The sequence below is a fragment of the Neodiprion lecontei genome, chromosome 7 (genome assembly GCF_021901455.1).
Source record: "Neodiprion lecontei isolate iyNeoLeco1 chromosome 7, iyNeoLeco1.1, whole genome shotgun sequence".
In the NCBI taxonomy this organism is placed as follows: Eukaryota; Metazoa; Arthropoda; class Insecta; order Hymenoptera; family Diprionidae; genus Neodiprion; species Neodiprion lecontei.
Window position 1 is genome coordinate 19,361,697 of NC_060266.1, and position 24,593 is coordinate 19,386,289.

The 24,593-nt window shown below is 39.9% G+C and overlaps 4 protein-coding genes across 4 annotated transcripts; 2 read left to right on the plus strand and 2 right to left on the minus strand.

Moving 5' to 3' along the window:
• Positions 1-846: 846 nt before the first annotated feature.
• On the minus strand, positions 847-8,610 carry LOC107219059. The gene is made up of 13 exons (XM_046746023.1): positions 8,437-8,610; positions 8,044-8,374; positions 7,529-7,947; positions 7,114-7,430; positions 6,861-6,912; positions 6,566-6,791; positions 6,088-6,489; positions 3,417-3,718; positions 3,016-3,349; positions 2,409-2,827; positions 2,007-2,323; positions 1,574-1,911; positions 847-1,499 (listed from the first exon to the last, which is right to left on the minus strand). Exons 1-13 carry the CDS (start codon positions 8,593-8,595, stop codon positions 1,096-1,098), a joined length of 4,020 nt encoding a protein of 1,339 aa, XP_046601979.1. The 5' UTR covers positions 8,596-8,610; the 3' UTR covers positions 847-1,095.
• Positions 8,611-13,495: 4,885 nt separating this feature from the next.
• Positions 13,496-17,754, minus strand: LOC124295400. The gene is made up of 5 exons (XM_046745298.1): positions 17,659-17,754; positions 14,623-15,091; positions 13,877-14,071; positions 13,686-13,806; positions 13,496-13,608 (listed from the first exon to the last, which is right to left on the minus strand). Exons 2-5 carry the CDS (start codon positions 14,938-14,940, stop codon positions 13,502-13,504), a joined length of 741 nt encoding a protein of 246 aa, XP_046601254.1. The 5' UTR covers positions 14,941-15,091; positions 17,659-17,754; the 3' UTR covers positions 13,496-13,501.
• LOC107219066 (arylphorin subunit alpha) lies at positions 16,101-19,018 on the plus strand. The gene is made up of 6 exons (XM_015657136.2): positions 16,101-16,352; positions 16,421-16,757; positions 17,188-17,585; positions 17,669-17,985; positions 18,057-18,391; positions 18,477-19,018. Exons 1-6 carry the CDS (start codon positions 16,134-16,136, stop codon positions 18,884-18,886), a joined length of 2,016 nt encoding a protein of 671 aa, XP_015512622.2. The 5' UTR covers positions 16,101-16,133; the 3' UTR covers positions 18,887-19,018.
• Positions 19,019-21,025: 2,007 nt separating this feature from the next.
• Positions 21,026-23,810, plus strand: LOC107219084 (arylphorin subunit alpha). Its single transcript, XM_015657170.2, has 6 exons — positions 21,026-21,334; positions 21,431-21,770; positions 21,853-22,268; positions 22,377-22,693; positions 22,777-23,114; positions 23,228-23,810. The coding sequence occupies exons 1-6, from the start codon at positions 21,119-21,121 to the stop codon at positions 23,638-23,640; spliced, it is 2,040 nt and encodes a 679-aa protein (XP_015512656.1). The 5' UTR covers positions 21,026-21,118; the 3' UTR covers positions 23,641-23,810.
• Positions 23,811-24,593: the final 783 nt, after the last annotated feature.

Consider the following 24,593-nt stretch of genomic DNA (forward strand, 5'->3'; position numbering starts at 1 on the left):
GTCTCTAAAATAGTGACTTGAAATATAAGTGTAATAAATCTGCTAAGAAAATTGCGAATCGAATTATTGCACGCTAGTTCAGTGGCGTAACTAGTGTTCACGTTAGAGATTATGTACCTACCACCAGTTTTAAGCAGTCAATGTGACGTCTTTTTTTATGTTGGTTTTCGCCGACTAGAAAACATCGAAATTGAAGATATAAAACCACTTTGAGAAAACTAAGGGCCAAATTCCGATCAGAGGCTGATAGATCATTGTTAACTGGCTTTTTATAAAAAAAATATACAACCCTTCTACCAGAAATCGTTGAAAACGAAATATCTTTGAGAAGCGGAAGGTCAAGTGACACTCGAAGACGATTCATTCTGATAACATTAAAAATTTGACATTCTTGGTACTAAAGAGCACTGTTTGTTTTTTATATTTTCCATGTATTAGAACCCGAGTATATCAATTGATTTCAATATTTCCGAAAAAATACTGTTGCACAATTTGAAACTCCATAATATCCAAACTACGCAATGTCAAGGACTATAACCGGCAATGAGACTTGAATATTCGATGATGACTGGAAGTGGAATTCTAGACGGGAGCCAAACTCTGTGACCATACGCGTTCAGCGTTCAAAAAGCGGTCTATCAGAAATGGAATATTGAATTTTGAGTGTGATTCACCGAAGGCTTCACTGAATATCGATTTGATGTCACACTTATAAGCAACATTTCGTCGCACTTTCCTTGATCAACTGACCATTTTAATATCAAATTATATAGCACACATGCAAGCTCGACAAGCATTGTATGAGACGAATGGATATTGTGATATAATAATAAAGTAAAACACCAGTTTTAATAATTTGCAATTGATTATAATTTTCGTAATAATGTATAACTAAATCTAATACCGTGTAATATAACCGGTTTACACATTTTGCCTACTGCGATTGCAACATTTGAGACGTAACATTCACTACGTTTACTGCCAACGTCACTTGGACATTATTCCCCGTAATCACCTAAGGTGACTTGCTTTTAATAAGCGAAGAACACCAGCACTGGTTGGAATTGTGCGAGAAATGGGGTCTAGATAAATGAATCAATGGGTATGGTGAAAGCTGTCCTTGTGGTAGATGTAGAATTCCTTGAAGAACGCATTCGGCAGTTTTTCCATGGGGAAGTATACCGGTCTATCCAGGGGGTATCCAAAACTCTTGCTGTAGGACTTGAATCTTCCGAATACACTGGATTCGATTTCAAACGAGTACTCCTCGTTGTACGGGGCGATGTAGAAAAAGAACTGGTACGGAACACCTTCCGGTTTTCCCTTGGGCATGGTGATGTGCCTCGGGTAATTGAAAAGACCTTTGGGCATCTTGTATGCAGCACCGCCGGACATCGCCTTCTGGATCTCATCGTAGTGCACATCACTGCTCATTGGGTCAAATCCATTGACGTGGAACTCGGTGCTGGAGCGTTCGAGCTTGTTGGTTCCGGCCTTCACTGAAATTTTATAGAAAAAGCTATTAGCTGCAGGAAAAAAAACCCGACAGCATACACTAGCGAACGATACTAACGGTCAAACAGGAATTCATCAAATGGCATGAATTGGTCATAGTTATCGGCTAAAGTGACCCCCGGCACGTGTTTGGGTCCAAGGAACATCTGAACGACAACTTTTTCGGCCTTATGGCTGTTCACCACCATCTCGTATGAGTAAGGTTTATGGTTCAAACGATACTGGCGTGCCTTGATCAAGGTCGAGTCATCAACATTTCCGTGATTCACAGCAGATAAAATCGTGTAGTCGAAAGTATCAAAGAACGTCTCTACGTCGGTTATTTTCACGGATTCTATCTTCACATCGGGGTAGACCAATTGCTCGTAAGTGTACTTTGGCAAGTATGAGGCGAATCTGGTAAAAAAGAGAAGTTTTTTTACTCCACTCGTGAGCATGACGTTATATAACAATGTGGTGACGTCACTCAAACGTGGCGAGCGAATACTAACTCCTTGTAGTAATGCACTATCCTCTGGACATAACTCCAGAACATGGGGTCCCTCTGATCGGCACCATAGTGCTGCAAAACGCTCGGGACAACGTCGTATTTGCTTCGAGGTGCTGGGCTGAATCCAAGCACGTCCCTGGCGAGAATCTCATAGTTGCCGTAGAAATCGCAGTTTGGAGATTCAGCGTTTCCTGCCAAGAGGTTTCCGAAAACGTTCAAACCATATGGATTGCGAATTGATTCGAATGAGCCGTTTTTATAGAAGACGTATCCTGAGTCGATTACTTCTTGGATCTTGTATTCGAGATCACGGAGTTCCTGTTAAATGAATTTATGATAAAATCGTTGGTTGGCCCGCCTTGTGTCAGTTCCAAGTAAAAACATATATTGCGACATGCTTTACCCTGATCGCAGCAAACTTGTAGTTTGGAATAGTAGCGTATGGTTCACGATGAGGGACCGGATATCCGTTGTGGTAGCTGAGGCTGGGGTAGTAACCTCGGGGGATGGGGTAGTTAAAGTCAAAATCTGGGATCTCGTACAAGTCGTTGGAGAAACGTTCTAGTTGGTAGCGGGCGTATTTCATCCTCTGTACAAAAAAATACACTTCACCACGTTTCTCCGACTGGAGATTGAACTCTTCAGAAGGCATCCAGAATGGTTGAGAAAGGTGACTGAAGTAGTCAAATTCGTTGAAAAATACATCCTCGGTGAAGTACATCATTTTGAAGTCATCTTGCGATGCCGAGCTCGAGTATAGAGCGGTGTAGTTTGCGGGGATGATGATCGTGTTACCAGAGGATTTTGCAGGGCTGCTGGGACCTGAAAATCGGTGTGTTAGAAGCTATGGTTCAGCATTGTGCACTTCGAAGTGGATCACATCTGAATTTGTAAATTCATGTGCATACAATATTCTTTATACGATCAGTAAGGATCACACGTCGATTCGAGCATTTATGGTTGGTGATTTAAACCCAATAAAAAATCTACGCCGCAATCAACGAACTCACCTTGGTAGAGTAGCGCCTCGTAAGCACTTCGGATAACTTCAGTGTTGAAGAATATATAGGGGTAAATTTCGTGAAAATAGGGAATGCGCATGAACTTTGTGTCAGGACGGTGTACCACAGCGAGGCTGACAGCGTAGGTGTACACTCCCTCGTTCATGAAGTTTCTTGCGAAAGCGGCAGTTTGGTAGAAGGTTTCGAAGTCCTTGGCGTAGTAAAAGATCTTGAAGAGAACTATGGCTTCGTGCAGGTGCTCGGGATAAAATATGGAGAAGATCTTTCCGCGAGGAAGCAATGTCTTCTCCTTGTACAGCGTCAGAAACTCGTAAAAGGCATCCTGAAAATAATTCGGATGACAACCAGTACTGACAAGCCTTAGATGAAATAAGGTAGTGACAGGTTACCTTGTTCTTATAGGACTCCATGTGCGTCTCGTATTTGTAAGACTTTCCCATCTCGTACATCTCAGGCTGGAGTTCTGGCTGTGAGGGGTTCCATAGTGCGTCGTAAATTTTTTCCTGCTTCACGAGGAACTCCTTGTTGGCGACATCCGCGTTCACCAGGGTGGCCGCAGAGAGGCAGAAACCCGCCAGGGTGAGAATCAGAATATCCCGATACATCTTGGAGCAGAGTACGCCGTTCGGGACTGAATGCAACTTCTCCGAAATTCGCCGATCTTTTATACCACTGATCACTCTATCGTATCGTCGTCAGTCACCCCTGACCTGCATCAGATGTCATCACTGTTACATCTTGTATCATCTTTGCAGCTCCCAAAGTTATGCAAGTTCGTGATCTTCAAAGTTCGATCTGTAGCTTCATTCGCTACTCGTGAACTGATATTTTAAACTATATTGTAGAGTTTCTGTTTCTCACGATCAGTAGTTCGTCCTGTCAGTTTGAAAATCTCAAGGAGCATTAGATCCTGGAAGTCTAGAAAAATTACTTTTCCAGAAGTTTTAGATTTTTGAATGTTTGGTCGAACAGATTTTTACAAGTTCCGAATAAATCCTTGAAACTTTTAAATACGACAAACCAAATGTGATCGATTGAGTCAATAAATTATTACCCAGCCAATTTGCAATCAATAATGCCATTGCCGTTCGCAACTTTTTAGGAACTGGCATACAAGTTTTGGTCGTACTCGGTAGGTCAAATTACCCTCTTTCTCTCTCTAGTCGCTGTCAATATCTCATTTTGAAAGTATAAGTTGCAAATTAATTTTTATGAAAACATGTTATTCGCGTTGATGAAAAACAGGAGCCGGTATTTCAGCACACAAAAGTAAACGTCTCTTTTTCTGAAGAAGCTTCAGGGTCCCCGGTCATTTTTCAATAAAATTCTGGAATTATGGGATCTGAAATACTATCAAAATTATTTCTCGCTGCCTAAAATACGAAGTTTCTCAACAAATTAATCAAAATCTTTTTTCAAAAATTTGATAAAAATTCGCAACTCCAAATTCACATCTTAAATCAATAATTGGTCTTCACTAAGTTAATGATTGTAATGCCAGCGAAGATTTCCAGATTCGAATATATATCGAATTTTCCAGAATCAATAGATATAAGAGTCCAATTTTTAAATACTGTTTATCGAGTCTAATTACGTTGTTAAATTTAAAACATGACCGAATTTTTAAATATTTATTATTTAATATTTGCTCATCGCGCGTACATTTAAATCACTTTTTCTTCACTTTGCATAACATCGTTACAACCTGAATGACTATACGAATACAAAAATTTCTTTGGCGGAAGAACTAACCTGGGCAAAGAGGTAAAAAAAACCGCGACGCGAGACATCTATAATATTCTATACCAGAATGTGGAAAATTATAACTAGGTTGAAAGTAGAACTAATAAGTGAAAAATAGTATAATTCTGTACGTTCAATAAATGTTGAAATTCATAAATCATGCAACCCGATCTTCTTGTCCAAATCAAAATGAATAGTAGACCAAACTAAAAACCAAATTTTTTAAATAATTTCTAAAACAAAATCTAAAAAGTAGTCATTGATTCCGAATTTCACATTGCATTGCATTGCATTACGTTGCGTAATCTCTCGTCGATTTCGTAATAACTCGAACGGCTATTTAAAAATGAGAAGTGTAATCGTCATGATATATTTCTTCGTGATAAACCCAGAATCTGAACTTGTCATAATATACCTTGCAGCGTTGACTTCTAATCGCAGCAGACCTTTGAAACAAGAGTCAAGTTGTCATAATGCCGTGATTTATTTTGGTACCAAAAAATCAACCGCGGTGGAAATTATCTCTGCGTATCCATTCATCGTCAACCGAAAATTTTAATTACGCAAAAAATGCAATCGAGGTATTTCTCTCGTATTTTTACACTGCAGGTAATAACTTATGGTAGTTGCATAGAATCTACGACGAATTCTATACGTGGATATTACGAAGAGTATGGTGCATCTAGTACCAATTACGATACGGATCAAATATATTTTTGGATTTTTGTCCGCCATATTGGATCCCCCATTTTGAACTTCTGAATTTTGAACCTACCGTGAATGTTGACGCGCTTGTTTATCGACTGGAATTTTTCGACGACACTCTGTGATAATTCGTTATACCCTTAGTACTAATCGTAATAGATTCTTCGATTTGAATACACAACGAAGCATTTAGCGAATAGGAAAATTGTAACCTTCATAATATATGTACCTACTTGATATTGAAAGACTATCATTAATAGAAGTTTGGCTGTGGACTTCAGTTGCTTTGAATAACACTTCTTTGCCTCCAAGCATCATTCAATTCTATGACAGTGAGAAGCAAAACGAGCGCAAATTTTTAGGTACTTGGGTGATCTATCACATAGTGTACTGAATACGTACTGCCTGATGAAGTTTCATCTGACGACATAAGAAATATATAACAATTGCAGTATTCACAGTAATGAAATTTATTTGAACAATAATGTGCTAATATACGTCAAGCATCAATTATAATCTGACACTGTCACGTAAGCCTTGTTCAAATCTGGTCATCGGTAATGATAAAAATAAGAAATAAACAATGACGCCATGTATCAACGAATCAGATACTGTCATTGATTTCCGATCCCTCCTTGTGATAAACTTTGAATTCTTTCAAGTACGCATTCGGCAGATCGGCAATGTTGAAGTCCGACGGTGTGTCCAATGAGAATCCTAGAGGCTTGTCCAAAATTTTCTTTTCTCCGAACAGCGCAGAATGAAAATGGTACATGCTCTTCTCGGCGTAGGGAGTAACGTGGACGAAGATCTGGAAGGGCACACCCTCCGGGGATCCCTTAGGGATAACCAGGCGCTCCGGATATCTGTAAGGGTACTTGGGCATCTCATAAATGGTTTCACCCGTGATAGCTCTCTCGATTTCCCGGTAGAACACATCGCTGCTCACTGGGTCGCACCCTACGTATTCAGATTCGGCACTGCTGCGTTTGATTTTGTTGATCCCGGGTTGGACTGAAATTGAACGAAGAGACGATGTAACAGTCATCGAGCTGAAACCCTGTATATATAATCAGCAAATTATACTAACGATCAACGCCCCATGCGTCCAGAAGTATGAACTGGTCGTAGTTCTTGGTGAGATCAATCTCTTCGTGGTTGGTATCATATTTGGGTCCCATGGAGATGCTCAAGTAGCCCTGTATGGCTGCCTTGCTGTTCACAGTGATGTGGTAGGTGTAAAGCTTGTGATTCAACCGGTATTGACGAGCCTTGATCAAAGTTTTGTCGTCTACGTTGCGTGCTTTCACCGCAGCCTAGATCAGATAGTCGACATCATCGAAATACGTCTCGACCTTGTCGACAGTCACGGATTCTATCTTTACGTCGGGGAAGGCCAAGTCTTTGTACGTGTACTTTGGCAGGTATGACACGAATCTGGAAGAAAAGAACATTGATGGCATCTATCCGACAATTGCACGCGCTCTGGCCAACAATGAATCTTCTGCAATCTCCGGTCCAAGAAAATCACGCCATTTATTAATGCGATTGGTGATCAATATTGCGTCGCATTCTGCGTTTGCGCAATTGCTAGCCAGCCAGAAGTGCTCAGTAGAATTATGGATAATGAACACTAACTTCTTGTGGTAGCTCATGATCCTCTTGATAAGACTCCAGTACATCAGGTCACGTAGGCTCAGGCCGTAGACCTGCATGATGCTCGGCACAACGTCGTATTTGCCACGAGGCGCCGGGCTGAAGCCGAGCACGTCTCTAGCAAGCAGCTCGTAATTGCCGTACAAATCATGGTTGACGGAGTCAGCGTTTCCTTGGATGAGATTACCGAGAACCTCGATACCACTTCGAGTGCGAATAGATTCGAATGTAGCATTTTTGTGAAAGACGAATCCCGAATCGATTGCCGACGCGAAAAGTTGTTCAAGATTGCGAAGCTCCTGTTGAAAAATCAAATGGTAACTCGATGACTGGATCGACACGTTCAAATGGAAAATAATTACTGGTGGACGTGCATTCAAGGCCCAAAATCGTTTACCTTGATCAAGACGAGCTTGTGGTTTGGAAGCATGGCGTCGTCGCTTCGGTAAGGGACCGGCAAACCGTGGTGATAGCTCATGCTAGGATGGTAACCGTGTGGGATCGGATAACTCCAGTCGAAATCTTCGATCTCACCCAAGCCGTTACTGAACCGTTCCATGTTGTAGCGGGCAAGTTGGAGCCTCAATGCAAAGAAATATACTTCACCACGTTTCGGGAAGTGTGGTCCGAATTCTCCAGATTTCATCCAGAATGGATGACTAAGTTGGGAGAAGTAATGTATTTCATTGGAATATACGTCCTCGGTGAAGTAACGAAGTTTATATTCGTCGTGGGAGCAGCACTCCGAGGACAGGATAGAATCATTGTCCGGAATGATAATTGCACCATCGGATGACGCCACGGTCTTGGTGGGATCTGAAAATAGCGAAAATGAAGACTGGTTAGTGAAGCCGTATGCGTGAGAGAAATTCGAAGCTACGTAGAGCTTGAACGAGTGATTGACTGACTCACCGTTGTAGAGTTTCGCATCGTAAGCAGTTCGGATAACTTCGTTCTTGAAGAAGAGATGGGGGTATAACTCGTGGAGAGAAGGAAGTCGGATTCGAAAGGTTTCGGGATAATGGATTACGGCGACGCTGAAGGCGTAGACGTACATCCCCTCGTTAACGTGGATTCGAGCCCAAGCGGCGGTCTTGCAGAAGGTATCAAAGTCCTTAGAGTGATAAAGTACCTTGAAAAGAGCTATGGCCTCGCGCAGATGGTCCGAGTGGAAAATCGAAAAGATTTCTCCACGAGGCAGCATCCCACGCTGATTCAGTACCAGAAATTCTCTAACGGCATCCTAAAAAATATTGTCGCTATGGTTACTGATTTGATAAGAAACAACGTGACATGATTTCTCACCTGATTAGAGTAACAGTCCAAGTTTGCTTCAATCTTGTATGACTGCCCCGTGGCGTGAAGTTCAGGCTTCAATTCTGGCTGATCCGGGCGCCACAATAAGTCAAGAACCGCACGCTGCTTGTTGAGGAATTCCTTCCCGGCCTTCTTCGTCTCCACCATGGTGATTGTAGACAGACACAAAGCTATCAGGACGAGTATCGTTGAAAGCCGAAACAGCTTCTGTTGCTTACACATTCCTGTGATGTGCAAATGTACTTGTTTCAGGAAATGGTGGTCTTTTATACTTTGTTCGCCGCATTATCATTCACCGCTGGCCTGGCCTCTGTCAGTGAAAAACAAGTGATGACAAGTCCTTGGGATAAATGCATTGATACCTCTGACAATTATAAAAATTCCAATTTATTTTTCCATCATTTTTCGTTAACGGAGATAATTAATCTGATCGGACGTTGTTTATTCTCTCAAGTCTTGCTTGTTCTATTACATCTGGGGACCCAGATTCAGGAGGCGTTACTTATTTGTTTTCTTCAAGACCTCTGTCCAATCATTTACGACCTTCAAGTGAGAACTGAGTCCAGCTTAGTAAGACAGCTTCAGGATCTCAATCTTGTAATTCAAAAATGTTCAAAAGTTACGATTAGCACGCCATAATATATCAGACCATTGAAATCATCCGATTACAGTGAAACGTCAACACCATTTGTCCATTAATTCATTAGCCATTGTTCCAAAAACCGGAGACGTAACACCGGCTGTTTGCTGTGTAAGGACATTTACAACCTGGCGCTATATCCGACTATAATGACAACAGTACTTCATGATTGTATCATTCGGTATACGAGGATGTATGAAGAGAGTTTTGAATCCTATAAGGGGAAAACCCGAGTCGAAATTTAGACCCTACCATAAGCCTGCAGGTACTAAGAAGAGCCTTATTTACTAATTTTCGGTCCTCACATCCTATTCAGAACCTTGAGAGAGCTATCTTTTACATAATTGGACCCCTCTGGACCTTAACGTCCTATTATAACCTATTCTGGTACTCTATGTGATACTCCTCTCATATGAGGGCCTATTTAAAGTCTTGAGATCCTCAAAAAGTACTGCAGTAGTGTCTGGATTGGTGATTATATTATTCTAATTATTGTTAATCGGAGTAATTAGATGCGTTAAGGGACCAAGGTTGCGAAAATATAATAATTCAACTAGTACTGCGTTATCTATTACCAAAATAATAAATAATTCCCCAAACCTAAACTTTTTAATCACCCCAAAAATTGAATAACACAATTGATAATTGTCAGAGTATGATAAATAAATTTGAACATTAATTATTACCAAAGTAATGAGTATTTCTTTTTTATCGAATGTTTGGAAGTATTAATGTTAATATTCAACGACTGAAATTGTACATTCTATAGTAATGGACCTGTGAAAGCTTTGAAGATATAGAGGACCTGTAGAGGTTTTAAAAATGTCCTGCTTTGAACCTAAACGCGAAAGAAACGGTAATATCGGCCAATTTTAGGTCTAGAACAGTTTCTATTTACAATACAAAATTATTCTTCCACAGGTTCTACTACGTCCTACCAAACGGAAAACTTGCAGCGTATACGAGGTTCTAAATCTCGAATCGAGAAGCCACTGTGACGGCCTAAAAAATAACTGATTTTTAAGAATTTATTTCACAGGGATAGCTAATTAATAACTGGATCTGATTATTATATTTTGTTAAGTGTATACTAATCGTGTCTTGTATAAATTTTTATTAAAAAATATTCAAAATTAAAGATATGAACCTTGACTTAACGACTGATAAAAAAATTTCCCCTTCATCGTGGCATTGATATCTCGGTGAAGCCTTATCTGGAAATTTTTCTTTTTTTATTAATATCCATACAAATATAGCTATCGTTATACGTATACGTTACAAAATGCCGGCAGATTAATAAAAATCGTTTTTTTTCCAGGCCTCTTTTCTTCTTCAAGTCATCGCCATATTGTAAATAATAAAAAAAATAAAAAAACAGCCACGTACAACGATAGCTAAATTTTTACAGGTATTAATAAAATTTTGTTTTTTATTTTCAGACAACCCTTTACCGAGATATCAATGCCACAATGGAAGGGAAATTTTTTCATTGGTCGTTACGTCAAGGCCCATATCTTTGTTAGTTTTATATATATTTTGATAAAAATTTATATAAAACGAGTTTAATATACACTTGATAAAATACCAACAATCCGATCCCTTTATTAATTAGTTATCTCTGTGAAAAAAAGAATGCAAAATTAGGCGATTACGGCCACCTGTTTAAAATCGCCTGTTTTAACATTTGAGTGGTGAAAATACAGCTTTTTCCCACCAGTGGAGAAATGGTTCACTATTTCTCAACACGCACGCGATTCATTGAGAAATAGCATCTTTTGTTCATTTTCAGCAGGTAGTCAAAATCAACTAATTATACGTTTGAGTGGTGAAAATATTGTTTTATTTGTGTTCATTATTACTGGTGGAAGTAACATTATTCAACATTTTTTAAACGTTTTTTTTTTCTCCATTCGCAACTTTTCGCCCAGGCCGTGGTACAACGCAATATTTTCTGATAGATGAAGAATTATAGGTTCCGAATTCCATATCAGTTCAGGACATAATAGATACCGTGAGCATTTGGAAAAAAAACCTCCGCAATTACACTTCGCGTTAATCACTTTTACGCGATAACTCTACCAATCTAGCTATTTGACAGGCCTGGGTATAACTCGCGGCAGAACACAGGCAGCAGCACAAAGGTCAATTTGTAAGATTTATTTGGAGAGGAGATGATCGAGCTTGCAATACGGCGGCGAAAGGCCGGTAATCAGTTTATTGCTTTAGGTAATTAGTCCAAATACCCGCGAAGTATAGAATACCTTATCTATAAGAATAGTTTCCAAAAACTAGAGTTTTTCAACGAATAAATTTTTTCATAAATTTTAAGCCAAGAATCACAATGGGCCGATGATTCGTTACATTTCTGTTATTTATTTGAATACGAATTTTATCGAATGTCAGTTCTGAAAAAAAGTTCATTTAATTCACGCCTGCTAAGAAATTCGTTTAGAGAAATTTGTAGTCGATTCAGCTACACTTTGATTTGGATGTATTTTTTTCATCCGAAAAAAAAAGACATTCACTCATTGATATGAAAAATACCTTTTTAATGAAACCGGCTAATTTTTTTAAATAAGCTTTTCATCTGACTAGAAATAAACTTTTTGTGAAATTACCTTACTAGATTGATATTTGAATAAATTATAAAAATTCAAAGAGACGTAGACTCATAATGATACTGAACGCTTAATATTCATGAAAAAACTGACAGTTTCGGGGATATCCTTAGAAAGAAAATACAACCGAACCATCTGCACGATGAAGGAAATTTTATTTTTTTGGTCTCAAATTCAAAAAAGTCGTGAATTTGTATAATACTATAATTTGTTGATTTGCTTATCATAACTCAAGACGAATAAAATGGATCGACTTTAATTAATATCTTATTTAATTTTTGAGTTGTATCGATTTGAAAAATTTAAATAGGAGCTTTTAAAAAATTCACAACTTGAGCAATAATTAAGATACAAATTTCGAAGAATTCATAAATGATCATTTTGACAGACGGAATGAAACTAACACAATGTAGGAAATCAAAAACGCAACCTTAAAATCTTGTTCGATTCCGCAAATAGTCTCCAATATGTATAATTGAATTTCATTGATTTGGGTTGATCAAGAAACAGGTACAAATTAATGCAAAATCTTATTCCCATTTGCTAGAAGGGAAATATGTAATGTGTAGATGATAATTATGTAACTTTATATCTACGAGTTAGACAAACTAACTAATTGATGGCTATAATAAACTAAAACTCATCGGTCGAAAAAAGCATGAGTGTTTATAATACAATTATCCAAAAGATAAATGCCGTTATCTATTTTTACTCGGGGGGTAAATGAATTTGCTTGTACTTTCAGTAAACATCATTACACTTGATTGTCAAACAGTAACACGTGATACGCGAATGTTGATCGTAAGTCGAATGAAGTTTCATAGAGTAACATCTTGCATCTGTACTCTTCATTGTATATATTTGGAAAAAAAAATAATGATGCACATTGGCTTTATAAATCACGAATACGGAAAATCCATAGTGAAAATTGAAATATAATATTAGGGGATAGTTGACAGAAACTCGTGAATTCAAGTTACAGAATTCAGTTTGTGAGCCTAATAATGAAACGAATTAAATTTAGGTGAATTTTACCCGTACTACATTCGAGTGTAAAAGAACCTTCGCAAAGTGATGAATCCTGGAGTTTTTTTCTTCGAATGATATTAATTATTATTCCGTTACGCCAAATAAACTCCGATTAGATCGATGTAAATCTTTTTTGGCTAGATTCATGCACGAAGTAATACTAGGTTCATGTAGTTATGTTATTTAAAATACGTAATTTTTTCTATTTGGTTGTTTCAAGAATTCATGTAGCAGCTTCGTAATAAATAATGATGTAACGTGTATTCATAATGTAATACAAGACCCGCAAGCCCTTAATCTCGTTACGCTTGCGCAATAAAGAAAATTCATTTTACAAGTAGCGCGTTAGTCTGAATCACTCAAAAATTCAGAAAAGTAACATAAAAAATCATGCGAACCAACGTCGATGATAGATGAATTCAGTGAAAGAAGAGACAGGTGATTAGCGAATATCATTACGAAACAAGATTGCGAGTTCTTTTTTCCATATGCATGTATTTTTTTCTGTTATCTAAATCGCAATGATAAAAAGTTGACACTTGACCGCGGTATGCGCTGGGATGTGTCACATAAATTATTTCCAACGATGATATAACATGCGTCAATAATTGCAAAGATTCATTTATACACCACCGACAGCTGCAGCGAGGATAGCGATTATTTAAAATGAAAAAAAAATTTATAATATCTGTTGACATTTCACTCATTATTTCTCATTAGAAATTTCTCCATAACACGATGGAAGCACCAGTCATATACGATTTAATTATACCAAGCAATAATCGAGCCGCTTTTGAAAGCCTCGTTCAAGTTTCTTGTTAACTAAAAGTCGTCTCTTCCTGATTTCCGATGAAAAACTTGGCGAAGAATTACCTGTAATTAAACGGAAACAATTAATCTTCACTCCGCCACACTCAAGCGGGAAAAAACACTCCATGCATCATCATCACCGAGTCCGAGACAATCGCAAGCGAATCTTGGAGTAGATTTTGGCGATAATGAAGTCTTTTCGAGTTCTACGTTTCTCACGGAAATCGAAGGACGACTAGCATCGATAACGTGGCCTGGAAGCTGTTAAGAAATTTATGAAACACGAGCGGATGAAGAGACAAGCAAAAATAATTCTGACCATCGGTTTTACCTTTCCATTAATTCTGCTGTCAGAAGCTCCTTTCTCGGTGACGATCAAATCGTTTTTAATCCCAGGATAGGGACCGTCGAAAAGAAGCGTCTGTCGTTGAACAAATTTTTTAGGCTGGTCAAATTCACTTCTGGCCAAAAGACGAGGGACTCGCATGTAGCTGCTTACGTACATAAACGCGTTTAGCCACTGGTGCTGCGTTTGGAAAGGGTTTCAAGATCAGTCGGTCTGAACCCGCTCTCGACTTTGTTAAAGTCAGAGCTGGGTAATATTTGAAATTATATTTTTTATTTTCCGTTTGAAATAGAAAGATATGCATATAATGCATCTAGTCATTTGTCAAATGCAACTATTCACACGAGTTTTACACTCGTCCCAAAAATTTCGTGGCCAATATTCAAAAACGATTCCCTTTGAACGGAATACATTATGTTGGGATTACCAGGTCTTGAATCAATTTTCCAACTAAAGAGAACGTTATTAGCAATACAACAATTTTTCGATAAGATGTTAATACAATGACAACCAGGAACAAGGCGTACCCTAAATTACCAGATAAATACAAATATTTCCAGCATATAATCTCTAACATTTTAAACTTTACATTTCGTTTTAATTACCTATTTTCCATCATTTATAATTATGAATTGTATTAATGTAATTATCCGAAATATTCCACATTCTATTTCGAGTGCAGTATTTGCGACAGAATTTTACTCAGCTCTGGATTTACGGTATATTCTCACTCGTCCGACACCCTCGACTTCAATCAACTTCTCGTAAAGCTGCCTCAACACCGGGTCTCGGACGCATTTGGCATCGGGTGGCGTTGGCAAACTCGTGCTTCTACTCATGGGCGTTCGTTGAAACGCGATTTTTTCACCACGGCCGAAACAGGTGCTTGAAGTTCTACAGACGGCTGGAAATTTCTTCATGGCTTCGATCTCGCGGGAAGCGTCGTAAACCTCCTTCTGGACCATGTACAACATTTCGTTACAGGATGACATGACCTCGGCCATCCTGGCCACCGCATATTTAGAACTCAAACTGTCGGAAGAACTCATCCCTGATCATGTTTCGTCGACGGATGTTTCCAACCTCCCAAGATTGGGATAGGAGCACGATTGCGGCAAAACCATTACCACTACAGCATGACCCGTGTGAAGTTGGAGCGAAAGAAAATTGATGACCGCGCTATTCGGCGCCTGAAGTTGGCTGCGAAACGAGAATTTATGAGGTCATTTGTAACACAATTAAGTTAGTGTGACGATGTAAGAAGATAAGTAGTGAGAATATGCGTTGTGTCGAACAGGTATTGTGTTGGATGCGTGAAACTAGAAAACTATTCTACAGCAAAATTTCCGTAGAAAAATGTTCTGTAAAAGAATTCCCCCGCAGAATAATTCATGCAGGATCATTTCTGATGTGAATCTCGAATTCTTTGCCGTAAGGGAAATGTTCTGTAGAAAAATATTTTTATAGCAAGGAGTCTGCAGAACATATTCTGTAAAATATTTTCCCTGTAGAACTGATTTCTGTAGAATCGATCCTCCTTCTTCGAAACGAATCTGAAGAAACGAACTTATAGTACCGTCACTTGTAGGAAGGAACTTGTAGAACCGTTCACTTGTAGAACTGATCCGTATAGAACCGGTCCTCTTCCATCGCATCCCGCCATGAGGATTCTAAACGTTGTCAAAACAAATGAAGTGCAACTCCGGTTGCCTGAATCAGGCGCACGGACCGTTTGGCTGGCAAGCCTATCGCATAAAAAACAGTGCACTTACATTACCTGCAGATGGTAACTAGCCGTAGCATTCACTCACACCAGGCGCCGACTAAATACGAGCGCGTGTGCGTGAACGGACGGCCTGTAGGTGATCCAGCATACGGCACACGGCTTTTCTTGTATCATGGGCATCATGGGCTTTAGGAAAACTTTTAAGACGATCGGTGTATCGTAATCAAAAGAAGAAGAAGATGGAAAAGAAAAAGAAGAAGACGAAGAAGACGAAGAAGACGAAGCAGAATGCGAAAACAGGCATTGTTCTGAACAACGCGACAGGCTATTTTTATGCAGCACCATAATGCATAATCGCGACACAGCGTAACAATAATGGAAAATAACAGGCGAGGACAGAGGTTAATGAGATTAGGTATGATCTATGATATACGAAAGAAAACAATGTTGTCCATAAAATGAGACGGCACATCTGTCCCTGCTGGACAGTCTGTTGAGGGAAACTGATCAGGCAAGATGTCTGGTTATATTGTGATCCTGTTGTGGTCGGTCCTCTCGTTAGGAATGGCCGATCACGTCCCAGTCCACCTGGCAGATGAGCATTTTGTGACAAAGCAAAAAAGCGTCTACGATCTTCTGCAGCATTTGGATTGTGTGGATGTTGGGAACCCTGGATTGTACAGAGAAGGAGCTTCATGGGACGTCAGAGGAAACCTCAAAGCGTACGATAGCGAGGTGAGAAGGTGTTCGTACGACAAATAATCGCAGATGGTTAAACGTTCCCATTCGATTTCTTCTTTCAGGTCATCGTCAATGACTTCCTCGATAAATACGAGCGTGGAATGTTGCCTCGTGGTCGGGTATTCTCCGTCTTCTATCCGGTCATTCTGGACGAAGCCATAGCCCTTTTTCGGCTCTTCCGATCCGCCGTGGACTTCAAAACATTCTACAAAACTGCAGCCTGGGCTCGCATCCACGTAAACGAAGGGCAGTTTGTCTACGCCTTCAGTGTTGCAGTCATTCATCGACCGGACACCAAATACGTGAAGCTACCAGCTCCCTACGAGATAAATCCGGACTTGTTCTTCAACACCGAAATCATCCGCCAAGCTCAGCTTCGAAAATTGAACTGTTTGCCTGGTGCGTATTTTAATATCATGCTTCGGAGAAGTGAGAAGTCTTTAAAGTATTCTGTTACTCTTGAGGGGTTAATCTCTCGTGAAATATAGTATACACTTTTCCGGAAATCTTGTGAAATATCTTGAAATCTTTGAAATCTTCTTTAATCTTTGAAATATCTTAGAATCTTCTGAAATCGTTTGAAATCTCGGAAATTTTCCTTTGAAAAAACCCTTTGAAATCCCATCAACTCTCTTGTAATTTTTTTAATCCTTCGAATTCCCTGAAATCTTTGTAATTTTGAAATTAGGCGTACATCAAATGGATGAGTGATTAACCCCTCGGTAACACTCGTCAGGTCACTTGACGCCGCATGTAAGCCGCGTAGCGAAATTTTGTAACCAATTCAGTAACTGGACAATTCTTTACTAACACATTCCGTTTTCCGCAGGCTCTGCAGGATCTCACGTAATCCTTGCGAATCGCAGTCTGTGGTACGCAGGAAATCACGATGACCGTGAGCACGAAATTGACTATTTTGTAGAGGACGTGGGACTGAACGCTTATTACCAAATCCTGAATCTCGAATTCCCGTTCTGGATGTCAAGCGAGGAGTTCAATCTGCCGAAGGGCTACCGCGGCGAGCTTTACTACCACAATTTGAAGCTGATACTGACGCGTTACAACCTGGAGCGAATCAGTAACAACTTGGACAAAATTGAATACATCGATTGGAACAAACCGATTGAAACGGGTTACCATCCATCCATGACTTATCACAACGGATTGCACTTTCCACGACGCGATCACAACTCCATGGTGCCGCGAAACAAATACAAGAAGCTTCAAGTGCGTCGATGAAAATGATTGATCCCTAAATGATCGCACTTTTGGAACTAGGTTCGACTGATTCTTCATTTACCTTTTCGCAGGACATGCAGAACCTGGAATCCCGCATACTGGAGGCCATTGATTCAGGGTTCGTTCTTAACGCGGATGGGAAATCAGAGAGCATCTACACTTCGGACGGCTTCGACATCCTCGGCAATATAATTGAGGGTAACGTCGATTCGCTGAACAAACAGCTGTACGGTTCGATCAACTCCCTCGCCAGAAACATACTCGGTTTCAGTCCCGATCCTTTGAGCAATCACCAGATACTCCCCAGCGCTCTGGAACACTTCAGCACCAGCTTAAGAGACCCCGGATTTTATCGCATCTGCAACAGAATCGTCGAATTTTTCAACAGGTGGTTGAGCGTTTTCGGAAAGTATAATATGATTGAAAGATCATAATTAACCGATGTTCATTCGTTTTCAGATACAAGAGCAACTTGGAGCCTTACACGGCTGAGGAATTGGGTCAATCAGCCGGTTTGAAAATCGAATCTGTTGTCATCGACAAGCTAGAAACTTACTTCGACCACTATGATTCGGTCATTGAGAGTTCCGACGACTTTTCCTTTACCGTCAAGGCTCGCCAGCGACGTTTGAACCACAAACCATTCAGCTACGCGATCAGAGTTCATTCTGAAATGGACACGGAAGCCATGGTGAGGATTTTCCTCGGACCGAAGTACGACGCGTTGCACAACGAACTTGCCATAACCGAGAATTATGAAAACTTCTACGAGTTCGATGCGTGGAAGATTAAACGTTAGTACATACATAATATACACTTTTCCGAATTTACACACCGATTCGCGGATCGTTATGACGCTTATGATGCTTCGATTTACAGTTGAACCCGGGTGGAATGATATCAAGCGCACCAGCAACAATGCCCTTTTCGTGGTTCCCGATGACGAGGGTATCGAAGTTTTTTACCGCAAGTTGAAAGCGGCGGCGGAGGAAAAAGCGCCTCTCACCTACTCGGAACATGTTTACGGATTTCCGGATCGGCTTCTCCTCCCTAAGGGAAAGAAGGAGGGACTCCGGCTACAAGTTTTCGTCCACGTTGTTCCCTGCAGCAAGGATCACATCCAGGAAATCGATTCTCCGATATGGGGGAAGGCCTACACCGATGGTCATCCGATGGGATTCCCTCTGGACAGACCGATCCAGGCTAACAATTTCACTCTGCCCAATATGCGCTTCGAAGAGGTTGTCATTTTCCACAGGGAAGCTGCGGAAATAAACGCCACTGTGTAAACAAAGTTTTAAATTGTCCCGAGATCATAGTCATACAATGTTTCTATCGTAAATTACTTTTTTCATTTGATATTATATATATGTATGTATATCCTGCTGTGATTATAATTGGCAAAGGTATAACGCCGAATAAAGAACGATGAAACTCAGTCCTTGATTATTCATTTCGCTGTTTCGTAACGATCATCCCGAAATATTTCTTATCTCATAAAGAGGGAAAAAAACGACACGAAAATATCACGCTAAATAAAACTGCTACAAAGTTGCATTACATATTGCGACGTTTATACGCCCCGACAACATTATCAGGACAAAATTAGATTGCTCGACCTTCAGTCCGAATTCAAGTTCAAGTGCGACATTTCGTTGCATGATATTTTAGCTGCTCATCGTTGATAGGAATTTATCAATTTCAATGTTCAATGGCTTCATAGAATAAACTGTCACCCAATCACTCAGACATAGCTATAACTGTGCAATATTCAAAATCAAATTGTTCATACAGTTATCAATTTTTTTTCAATTCTCTGTACACGGGATTTTCACGACACTCGAATTGGCAAATATGCAGTGGCCATGCTGCAACTTTCAACCAAATATAATTATGAAGAGCAATCCTGCACCCTTTTCAATCTCGTCGCTAGCGATAATCAAGCTTACGCGATGGACTCTGACTTAAGTCGTGAGTGCAATAATAAAATATTAAATGTTACGAAATCGATTATCTGTGAACGCTGATATTCAGAAACATAAATCAAATTTTATTCAAGATACGGTAAATTTTCCCCGCGTCAATCGAATATATTGTACCAGATTTTTTGCATGTAACAAATTTACCGTAATTCCGACGAAATATTTTTATAGCACTTCAAATTTAAAGCTTTTATATATGTAACTGTATTATGTTTATAGATATAACAGATTTTCGATTTTTTGCTTTTGATTAAAAAACGAATTAATCGATCACATATCTGTATAGTATCTACGGGTGGAAAATTGTTGCTATGAAATTAAATTTTTCTTGTGGAAATTATGTCGAATGAATAAACACCAAGTGTGAAACCAACAGAAAAAAACTTGGTATTTCCCACGACGAAAGCCATTTTTGAATGTTTTAAAAGCTTGTTCGGTCACATATCGTTTTGTGATCGACGACAAATAGGTTTGTCATTAAACCGAAAATGATATTTCAAAATTTCGCAACTTTTCATGTTTTTGTTTAATTTTGTCAAAAATATTTAAGAAGTGAATAACGTATTTCTAAGCAACAAACTTCGATGATATCTACATAAAAGACACAATTCACAGCTGTTGTATGGACAAAAATGGAAACAAGACTAACCAAGTCTGGTACATGTTTAAACAACCGAAAAACAGTATATATTCATTTTAGATTGTGCAATGTTAAACTGCGTAAAAAAAAGACTTTGTTCTACGCATCATAGAAGCATGTTTTAATCTCGTACGAAACCCTTGCATTTGTAAAATGCTTTAATTATTTTCAAACCTCCGTGGTAAGTTTCCCAAAGTTTTATTCTTAATTACAAATTTAAACGAACTGAATATGCTTAAAATATTATCTGCTCCTACGTTCAACAAATTCCTAAGAACACTGAATTTCGAATAAAGTTGAAAACGAGAAAATTAAATCCAAAATTAGTTCTATTCGCCAATTAGACCCGTCACGGAAAAAAATTCTCAACACGGACGTAAATTCGCACCCTCAACTTTTTTTCTTGTGAGAATTTAGCGTTATCTATGAATTGGGGGTGCGAGTTTTCACACCCAAGTTGATTTTCTTTTTCTTTCCGTGAGGGGAAGCAGAGAAATTGAAAAAATAATTTTTATTGTTAGGGCACGTCAATGGCCGTTTCGAATATCGATGTGATGATGAAAACCTTTCAAGACCAGCAAATACTGTATACATTGCCATGTACACGTACCTGTTTTACCAAATATGCAAGATATTCCTATCGGTAACATTGTCGCATCATGACCTATTTGCGATAACTGCGCAACGGTTCTTTATCATTTGTCAAATTTACTGTGTGCACAAGTGCACAGGGGTTACAAAAAATGATTGCGACACAGTTTCGGTGAGTATAAAAGACCCCTTGATGTTGAATCGTTACACTTCGACCTGAACAAGTAGTCAGAACGGTCTTGCTCGTTACATACGAGAACGTTGATCGGGTATACACGAAGGAAGAGGAGCCGAAGATTTTATAGAAAATGATTCGGCAGGTGGCAATTCTTGCCGTCGCGGCATTCTGCCTTGCGGCGTCTGATCCCGTCCATGTGAAGGCTCCCAACAACGAATTGGCCTTAAGGCTGACCTACGATTTAGTATGGAGAACTCAACGGACGGGCAAGTTATCCAAAGAAGTTCAGGACAACGTGGATCCCAACTTCAGCATCCCGGATTACCTGCCGACCTGGCCGGACAAGGTAAGAAATTTATAATTTGGCACTTCTGGTAAATAACGGAAAAAGCAGCACAGATCGGCTGAAGGTTAACACTGGTCACATCGATTCTGTAAACAGGAAGCGCTCGCGGACTTCTGGGCCCGATACCAGTACGGAATGCTTCCACCTGGTGCAATTTTCTCCATCTACCACGCTGACCAGCTTGAAGAAGCTGTGTCGATCTTCAAGGTCATGCACACCGCAGCAAACCCCTGGCTCTTCTTCCAATTCAGTGTTTGGGCGTTCAAAAACGTCAACCGTGAATACTGGACGTACGCTTTAAACATGGCCATCATGTACCGAGACGACTTTAAGTCAATGGCTATGCCCAGTCCCCACACCATTTTCCCTAACTACTTCTTCAACACCGACGTCTTGCACCAATTACACACCTTCAGAATGGACTACCAGTACGAAGGTAAGACGATGACCATTCTTTACTAACGTACAACAGTAAAACGGAGTCTGAAACCCTCATCCGTTCCCTTTTTTTTGAACAGCTATCGAAGGAGGAGAGAACGTCCACGAAGTAGTCGTGCCGGGCAACTACACCAACTGGTACATCACGGGATCAATGAATCCCGAATCGAACCTCACGTACTACCTTGAGGACCCAGATCTCAACAACTTCTACGCCTACCTACACGTCGAATCTCCGTTCTGGATGTCGAGCACAATGTACAACCAGTTGTCACATGAATTCAGAGGATCGGTTTACTTCTGGGTTCACCACATGTTGATTAACCGTTACCGCATGGAGCGCCTGTCCCACAGAATTCCGATGATGGAAACTGTCGATTGGAAACAACCGATCGCCATGGGATATTATCCACAGATGACTTACTCAAACGGCCTTCACTTCCCGCGTCGCGACGAATGGACCAAAGTCCCAATGTTTAAACATCACCACGTTCAGGTAAACGGATGGAGAGTTAATACTAGAATACACAACAATATAAGATTTAAACTTATCTTATATTCTGTGATGATTGGTTAGAGTTAATTGACGTTGTTTTTTTTCCAGCATCTAGAAAAGTACGAAAGTCGCGTAATGGAGGTCGCAGAGTCTGGAATCGTTGTGGAAAGAGATGGAAACCTCAAGCACCTGAACGACGCAGAGGGCCTTAACATATTTGGTAACATCGTAGAAGGCAACAATGACTCCTGGAATTCATTCTACTACGGATCGGTGGACCACCTCAGCAGACACATTCTTGGATTCTGTCTTGAACCTGAGAACAAATACCAGATCCTTCCCAGTGCCCTTGAGCACGCTTCCACTAGCATGAGGGACCCAGGCTTCTACAGAATATACGATAAAATCGACGACTACTACAGGACGTGAGACGATCTAACAATCTTTCCAAATGACCACAATTCTTTCCCTACAATCAAACAAGTGACTATACGTTATGTCTCTTCAGGTTCATGAAACGCCTCGGGCCCTACACGAAGAATGAGCTGGCTTCACCTGGAATCACGGTCACCGAAGCTTCCGTTAGCAAACTTGTAACTTACTTTGAATATACCAACGTCTTTGTGACGGGTGTGAACAGAACCGCCGACAACAAATGGGTGTCATTCTACGTTCGTCAGCGCCGTTTGAACCACCATCCATTCGATATCAATATCAAGGTTCACACCGATGAAGCAACCAAGGCCAGCATTCGCATTTTCCTCGGACCCAAATACGACCAGTATGGCAGAAACATGACCGACACATCCAAGTACTTCTACCAAGTTGATTACTGGGTCACAGATCGTAAGTGCATACGAGTAAAAAGAACCACACCAAAAAAAAAAAGAATTCATGCAAGCATGAATACACGGTCTTTCGTTCACTCTAATGAATCACTGTTACTTCTATCATTCTAGTCAAGAGTGGCGATAACGAGATCATCCGCAAGAGCACGGAGTTCACCTTGTCCGTCGTTGACCACAAGAACGACGAGCACTTCTACAAGACCGTTAATAAAGTCGTTCACGGAGTGGACCCAGTGCCGAAGAACCCCATCACAACTGGATTCCCGAACCGCCTGATTCTGCCCAGGGGTCTACCAGAAGGAATGAAATTCCAGATCTTCGTGGACGTCAGAAAGTTCGACGAGACCAAGGCGAAAACGCTTAAGAGTCGGTTCTTCACCAAGGGCATAACCATAGACAAGCCCTTCGGATTCCCTCTGGACAGACCGATGAAGGAATACACCTTCGGCCTGCCCAACATGCACCTGTTCGACGCCGTCATTTACTACTATGCGGATGAGTCAAAGTTGAACCTGACTGCTTAACCTTTAAGATTAAGATGGTTAATCCAGACTGCCGACGCTAATTGTAAAACAATCGCTCAGTCCAATTATCACTCTCTCTACCGATTCAAGATATACGTTTTGGTCGAATATTTAATCAAGTACACTGTAGAAGTTAGTAGACACAAATAAAAACTATAATGCATTCCGAACACGTCAAGCTTATTTATATTTCTTACCCTTCAATATATACGTCGGTTTTTTTTTAGGTTTTTTTTTTTTTTTCCTGAACAGTAAACGATGTGCAGCATACCCGGTCGAAATTTCGCGCCTACATTTGATCCTACCAAGGTTCAGATAAACCTACTTTGAAGGAAACTGAACCTAGAAAATTAACCCTCTAACTCCTAGAAATTTAAGACAAACCCTACGTGGAACCTCCAACTCCTAAAAATTAGAGTACCAAACCCTACATTGGCACTCTCAGTAGACAATTGAACTTACATATTTCGATGCTATTTAATCTACAGCTCCTCCATTGGACATGTCACTCCTTCTCTACGCAGACAAGTGTACACAATGAATCGTCGAAGGGATATTTGGACATAATTTTCATAAGCTTCAATAACATTTGAAAACTAAGTACTGCATTGCAACTGTACTTAATCAACGTTCTTACAAATACAAAAATCCTTTTAACTGATTGGATATGTTTTTCTATTTATTGTTATGTTAATTTAATTTCATACATTTTAATCGTAATTTTGTTTTTTTTTTTGTTTTTTATTTCGGTCATAATCAATCCGAATCGATGGACCTTTCTGTGAGCTCGCGCCTCTACTATATCACTTTATTTCTCGATTCCCCGTATAGGCGCTTTCTAACTGTACCATCAGAGTAACGGTAAATCCATGTGACGCTAAACATGTAACTTCGGTACACACTCACAACACCTACGCGATAAATTTACTCTGTGATAATTTAACAAAATCATT